The following is a 7,500-nucleotide window of genomic DNA, read 5'->3' as shown; positions in this document are numbered from 1 at the left end:
TGTTTTTTCCCCCCTGTATCCGTGTTGATATTCTGCTCCTCATTTGTGGAGCACTCACAACACCATTGACGGTTTTGGACAAAAACGCTATATATATATCTATATATATATATATAGATATATATAGATATATATAGGTATATATCTATAGATATATATCTATACATAGATATATAGATATATGTCTATATATAGATATATACATATATATCTATATAGATATAGATATATAGATATATAGGTATATCTATAGATATATATCTGTATATAGATATCTATATCTATATCTGTATATATAGCTAGATATATATATATTCCGCCCCCCCCTCCATTTTTCTCCCCAATTGCATCCGGCCAATTACCCCACTCTTCCGAGCCGCCCCGGTCGCTGCTCCACCCCCTCTGCCGAGCCGGGGAGGGCTGCAGACTACCACATGCCTCCTCCGATACATGTGGAGTCGCCAGCCGCTTCTTTTCACCTGACAGTGAGGAGTTTCACCAGGGGGACATAGCGCGTGGGAGGATCACACTATCCCCCCAAGTCCCCCCCCCCCAACAGACCGCCACGCCGCCCGGACTCCCCTCAACCTCCCCCTATGTGAGACGTCTGCGGACGCGTGAATGGAGCACGGTTGCGGTTAGCAGGCAAGTTGGGAAATAACAAGAATAAAAGCCGTGAGCGGAACTCTGAAGCGCCGCAGACTCCATTTCAAAACGGGACGCCCGCCCGTGACGCGGGCTTTGATTCAGACTGGACCGGAAGGAGGATTATAGGGCGAGCGGCGCTGATGTGGGCGCTCGGCCTTCAGAGCCGCGGACATCGCGGCGCTCCTGTGTTACCGAGTCAGACGGCGCGGGTGGAGTGTCTGTGCCGCGACTCACAAAACGTCTGGTGTTTTGGAGATATGCGCACACCTTCTCTCCCCCGTCCCTCCCCCCCTCCCCCCCGAAAGCCTTGAAACTTTGCCGCTGCTCTGTTCATTAACTCGCCGCCATTACAACTCATTAACATTCCACACCAGCGAGGCGAAGCACTGACGCACGAGGGCACGTGGGGGCGTGCAAGTGTACCTGCATGTGTGTGTGTCTGTGTGTGTGTGTGTGTGTGTGTGTGTGTGTGTGTGTGTGTGTGTGTGTGTGTGTGTGTGTGTGGCGGGCACCGTGGCGGCCCAGTGATTGATGTATATAATGCAGTGTTAAAGGGATGACACGCCGTGTCAGACAGGAGGCAGAAGTGATAATTAGAGAGGCGCCCGGAGGGGGGAAGTTTTCTGTCCCTTCTGCTTTGCTGTCTGTCTTCTCTGTCCCTCCGACTTCCTGTCTGCTCGGCTCTGTCTCTCACACTATCCTACATCCTTCCTGTCTGCTCAGCCCTGTCTCCCACACTATCCTACATCCTTCCTGTCTGCTCGGCTCTGTCTCTCACACTATCCTACATCCTTCCTGTCTGCTCAGCTCCGTCTCTCACACTATCCTACATCCTTCCTGTCTGCTCGGCTCTGTCTCCCACACTATCCTACATCCTTCCTGTCTGCTCGGCTCTGTCTCTCACACTATCCTACATCCTTCCTGTCTGCTCGGCCCTGTCTCCCACACTATCCTACACCCTTCCTGTCTGCTCGGCTCTGTCTCTCACACTATCCTACACCCTTCCTGTCTGCTCGGCTCTGTCTCTCACATTATCCTACATCCTTCCTGTCTGCTCGGCTCTGTCTCTCACACTATCCTGCATCCTTCCTGTCTGCTCGGCTCTGTCTCTCACACTATCCTACATCCTTCCTGTCTGCTCGGCTCTGTCTCTCACACTATCCTACATCCTTCCTGTCTGCTCAGCTCTGTCTCTCACATTATCCTACATCCTTCCTGTCTGCTCAGCTCTGTCTCTCACATTATCCTACATCCTTCCTGTCTGCTCAGCCCCGTCTCTCACACTATCCTATATCCTTCCTGTCTGCTCAGCTCTGTCTCTCACACTATCCTATATCCTTCCTGTCTGCTCAGCCCTGTCTCCCACACTATCCTACATCCTTCCTTTCTGCTCTGTCTCTCACGCTATCCTACACCCTGCATGTCTGCTCAGCCCCATCTCTCACATTATCCTACATCCTTCCTGTCTGCTCAGCTCTGTCTCTCATGCTATCCTACACCCTGCATGTCCGCTCAGCTCTGTCTCTCACACTATCCTACATCCTTCCTGTCTGCTCAGCCCTGTCTCTCACACTATCCTACATCCTTCCTGTCTGCTCGGCTCTGTCTCTCACACTATCCTACATCCTTCCTGTCTGCTCAGCCCCGTCTCTCACATTATCCTACATCCTGCCTGTCTGCTCAGCCCCGTCTCTCACATTATCCTACATCCTTCCTGTCTGCTCGGCTCTGTCTCTCAAATTATCCTACATCCTTCCTGTCTGCTCGGCTCTGTCTCTCACATTATCCTACATCCTTCCTGTCTGCTCGGCTCTGTCTCTCACGCTATCCTACACCCTGCATGTCCGCTCAGCTCTGTCTCTCACACTATCCTACATCCTTCCTGTCTGCTCAGCCCTGTCTCTCACACTATCCTACACCCTTCCTGTCTGCTCGGCTCTGTCTCTCACACTATCCTACACCCTTCCTGTCTGCTCGGCTCTGTCTCTCACACTATCCTACATCCTTCCTGTCTGCTCAGCCTTGTCTCTCACACTATCCTACATCCTTCCTTTCTGCTCGGCTCTGTCTCTCACACTATCCTACATCCTTCCTGTCTGCTCGGCTCTGTCTCTCACACTATCCTACACCCTTCCTGTCTGCTCGGCTCTGTCTCTCACACCATCCTACATCCTTCCTGTCTGCTCGGCTCTGTCTCTCACACTATCCTACACCCTTCCTGTCTGCTCGGCTCTGTCTCTCACACCATCCTACACCCTTCCTGTCTGCTCGGCTCTGTCTCTCACACTATCCTGCATCCTTCCTGTCTGCTCGGCTCTGTCACTCACACTATCCTACATCCTTCCTGTCTGCTCAGCCCCGTCTCTCACATTATCCTACATCCTTCCTGTCTGCTCGGCTCTGTCTCTCACACTATCCTACATCCTTCCTGTCTGCTCGGCTCTGTCTCTCACACTATCCTACACTCTTCCTGTCTGCTCGGCTCTGTCTCTCACATTATCCTACATCCTTCCTGTCTGCTCGGCTCTGTCTCTCACACCATCCTACATCCTTCCTGTCTGCTCGGCTCTGTCTCTCACGCTATCCTACATCCTTCCTGTCTGCTCAGCCCTGTCTCTCACATTATCCTACATCCTTCCTGTCTGCTCAGCCCCGTCTCTCACATTATCCTACATCCTTCCTGTCTGCTCAGCCCCGTCTCTCACATTATCCTACATCCTTCCTGTCTGCTCAACCCCGTCTCTCACATTATCCTACATCCTTCCTGTCTGCTCGGCTCTGTCTCCCACACTATCCTACATCCTTCCTGTCTGCTCGGCTCTGTCTCTCATACTATCCTACATCCTTCCTGTCTGCTCAGTCCCGTCTCTCACATTATCCTACATCCTTCCTGTCTGCTCGGCCCTGTCTCTCACATTATCCTACATCCTTCCTGTCTGCTCAGCCCCGTCTCTCACATTATCCTACATCCTTCCTGTCTGCTCAACCCCGTCTCTCACATTATCCTACATCCTTCCTGTCTGCTCGGCTCTGTCTCCCACACTATCCTACATCCTTCCTGTCTGCTCAGCCCTGTCTCTCACACTATCCTACATCCTTCCTGTCTGCTCGGCTCTGTCTCTCACATTATCCTACATCCTTCCTGTCTGCTCGGCTCTGTCTCTCACATTATCCTACATCCTTCCTGTCTGCTCGGCTCTGTCTCCCACACTATCCTACATCCTTCCTGTCTGCTCAGCCCTGTCTCTCACACTATCCTACATCCTTCCTGTCTGCTCGGCTCTGTCTCTCACGCTATCCTACATCCTTCCTGTCTGCCCGGCTCTGTCTCTCACGCTATCCTACATCCTTCCTGTCTGCTCAGCCCTGTCTCTCACACTATCCTACATCCTTCCTGTATGCTCAGCCCTGTCTCTCACACTATCCTACATCCTTCCTGTCTGCTCGGCCCCGTCTCTCACACTATCCTACATCCTTTCTGTCTGCTCGACTCTGTCTCTCACGCTATCCTACATCCTTCCTGTCTGCTCGGCTCTGTCTCTCACACTATCCTACATCCTTCCTGTCTGCTCGGCTCTGTCTCTCACATTATCCTACATCCTTCCTGTCTGCTCGGCCCTGTCTCTCACACTATCCTACATCCTTCCTGTCTGCTCGGCTCTGTCTCTCACACTATCCTACACCCTTCCTGTCTGCTCGGCTCTGTCTCTCACACTATCCTACATCCTTCCTGTCTGCTCGGCTCTGTCTCTCACACTATCCTACATCCTTCCTGTCTGCTCGGCTCTGTCTCTCACATTATCCTACATCCTTCCTGCCTGCCCGGCCCTGTCTCTCACATTATCCTACATCCTTCCTGTCTGCTCGGCTCTGTCTCTCACATTATCCTACATCCTTCCTGTCTGCTCGGCCCCGTCTCTCACACTATCCTACATCCTTCCTGTCTGCTCGGCTCTGTCTCTCACACTATCCTACATCCTTCCTGTCTGCTCGGCTCTGTCTCTCACACTATCCTACATCCTTCCTGTCTGCTCGGCCCTGTCTCTCACATTATCCTACATCCTTCCTGTCTGCCCGGCTCTGTCTCTCACATTATCCTACATCCTTCCTGTCTGCTCGGCCCTGTCTCTCACACTATCCTACATCCTTCCTGTCTGCTTGGCCCTGTCTCTCACATTATCCTACATCCTTCCTGTCTGCTCGGCTCTGTCTCTCACACCATCCTACATCCTTCCTCTCTGCTCGGCTCTGTCTCTCACATTATCCTACATCCTTCCTGTCTGCTCGGCTCTGTCTCTCACACCATCCTACATCCTTCCTGTCTGCTCGGCTCTGTCTCTCACACTATCCTACATCCTTCCTGTCTGCTCGGCTCTGTCTCTCACACCATCCTACATCCTTCCTCTCTGCTCAGCTCTGTCTCTCACACTATCCTACAGCCGGGGCTCGTGGGTGCTCTGGGCTTGTCAGCAGTTGTCAAATTATGTTAACATCCGAAAAAGTGAAGTAAAGAAAAGAAAATGCTAACACCCCACAGCCACCCCAGTAGAGTTACACTTATAAGGGAAACATATGTACTTTCTGTGCATGTGTGTGTGTGTGTGTGTGGACGAGACAGACAGTGAGAGAGCAGCAGTGGGAGAACAGTGAGAAGAGATAAGACCATCATGGACTAATGAAAGCACAGACGCTCTGCAAACACGGCTGTTGAAAGGCTCATTGCAGGGCGGGGGGAGGGCAAGGGGGCTGTTCTATGGTCTCTTTCAAAGGCCCGGAGGAGAATAGTTAAATGAACCAGCTAGATGCTATTAAACCCAAATGACAAAACAGTGGAAGGGAGTGGGAGAAGGGGGGTTAAACAATGGAGAACAAGAGAGGGAAGTAAATGGAGATAGGAGGCACCGACGGGAAGACCTTTTCCTTATTGGATAAAGGGAAATAGGAATCTGATAAACCTGTATGAAAACCATTACACAGTCGTTGGTAGGATGGCAAGACTGAGATGACAAAGCAGCAAGAGATGCACGGAAAACCATTAAACGACATTAGTGTGGAGCGCATCGATCTAAACGGGGGCTCAGAACGGGACGGGGGGCGGGGGGGAGTAGTCAGGACCGTGGGGCTGAGCTCTTCTCCCAACATGCACCGGAGGGCAGGGGAGCGGGACGATATGGTTGGAGCGAGTTCAGCACCAGAACGAGTGGGATTTCCCTCCCGCCTAGAATGACCACGGGTGGTCATTTTGACCTCTGATGGTCGTTTTAGGTCGATCTAAAATTTATCTAAAACTCATTTTAACGCAAATATACGCAATTTTAGGAGCATTCAGGGAGCGGCAGGTCTGTATCTTCTTTTTTTCTTTTTCACAAAGTTTTTAGACTTGGAAAATCCCAAACCGCCGAAATGACCAGCTTGGCCGTTCTCGTGCTGGAGAAGGAGGAGGAGGAGGGATACAATGGAGCGTGCGGAGGCAGTCGTCTGTCCACTAAACCACCCGTCCCACAGTGGCGAGACATGTCCTTCATGTGAGACGGGGGTTTGGTGTGGCTGAAAAACACAACGAAGGGAGGGAGGAGAGGAAACGGCGAGCTAGCAGAAAGAGAGAGAGAAAGGAAGGAAGCCCTCTACATCAGGACCTCGGCTTCCTGGAAAATCAGGAAATGACCGGTGATGAAGCCGTAGTCCACTCTACATCAACACGGGAAAGAAAAGTGTGTCCTGAATAAAAACAAACCACACACAAAAATACTACAGACAAGCACAAAGACGACCAAATAAACACTGCTGGGGGGGCGGGGGGGGGGGCAGGTGACACACAGAGGTTCCAACTAAACAGCTAAATGCACAACGTCAGCAGAAAGCCAGATGATGGAGGAGGTGGTTTGGCTCACCGGTCTCATCCAGCATGAAGTCGTCCTGGTAACGGAACTTCTCCGGTCCGCACGCCACGAAGATGTCCTCGTCACCGAAGAAATCTTGCAGACACGCCACCTACAGGACAAACAAACACACGTGCAGCGGTTGGTAATGTTATATAAACATAAATGCACCAATGCACACACACACACACACACACACACACACACACACACACACACACACACACACACACACACACACACTTGCAGATGAGATCAACTTTATTTCCAGCACACAGGCACATGTGCTGTGTCCCAGCAGATGGAGCAGAAACGTGAGGGACGTCTGTGTGTGTGTGTGTGTGTGCACATCCAAGAACTTGTCTAATTGCAACGCCGTGATATTGCCGTGGTTTATCAGTAAATTGGCAGATAATCACTATTTGCTGATAACATGCAGCATGTGAATCATACAGTGAGACGGACGTAGCAGGAGGGAGCAGAAAGACAGTCTGTGTCCCCTAAGACTAGCACCCAGTCATGGTAAGGAATCACAAACAGAGAGAGAGAGACAGACAGAGAGCGATAGACAGATAGAGAGAGACACAGAGAGAGAGAGAGAGACTTTTTGTTTGAATTTTGAAACAAACCTTTATTTTACATGAAACAAACGTTAACATTGACACATCTATTCTACAATACTAACACAGCAACTCCTACACATCCCACAAAACAAAGATTTCATCTTCCGTTATACAACCCCGGATCAATTCAAAGCTCGAGCGAGAGAGACAGAGACAGAGACAGAGACAGACAGACAGACAGACAGAGGGCCCTTTGAGAGACAGAGAGAGATGGAGAGACAGAGCGAGAAACAGAGAGACAGACAGAGACAGAGAGACCTTTGAGAGACAGAGAGAGATGGAGAGACAGAGCGAGAAACAGAGAGACAGACAGAGACAGAGAGACCTTTGAGAGACAGAGAGAGATGGAG

General features: G+C 50.9%; 1 protein-coding gene across 3 annotated transcripts in view; it reads right to left on the bottom strand.

Annotated features, from left to right (window-relative positions):
• Positions 1-7,500, bottom strand: part of dclk1a (doublecortin-like kinase 1a) — a 78,779-nt gene that overhangs the window by 40,668 nt on the left and 30,611 nt on the right. For 2 of the 3 annotated variants that reach the window (XM_056284656.1, XM_056284655.1), the window contains exon 3: positions 6,540-6,639. In XM_056284656.1, the coding sequence (XP_056140631.1) occupies positions 6,540-6,639 (100 nt within the window). Of the gene's footprint in view, positions 1-6,529; positions 6,640-7,500 lie in introns of all 3 variants that reach the window. The other variant, XM_056284654.1, reaches the window with a different exon arrangement.

The sequence above is a fragment of the Lampris incognitus genome, chromosome 8 (assembly GCF_029633865.1).
Source record: "Lampris incognitus isolate fLamInc1 chromosome 8, fLamInc1.hap2, whole genome shotgun sequence".
Taxonomy (NCBI): Eukaryota; Metazoa; Chordata; class Actinopteri; order Lampriformes; family Lampridae; genus Lampris; species Lampris incognitus.
The sequence above is the reverse complement of the archived record's forward strand: the minus strand, read 5'-3'. Positions and strand labels throughout refer to the sequence as shown.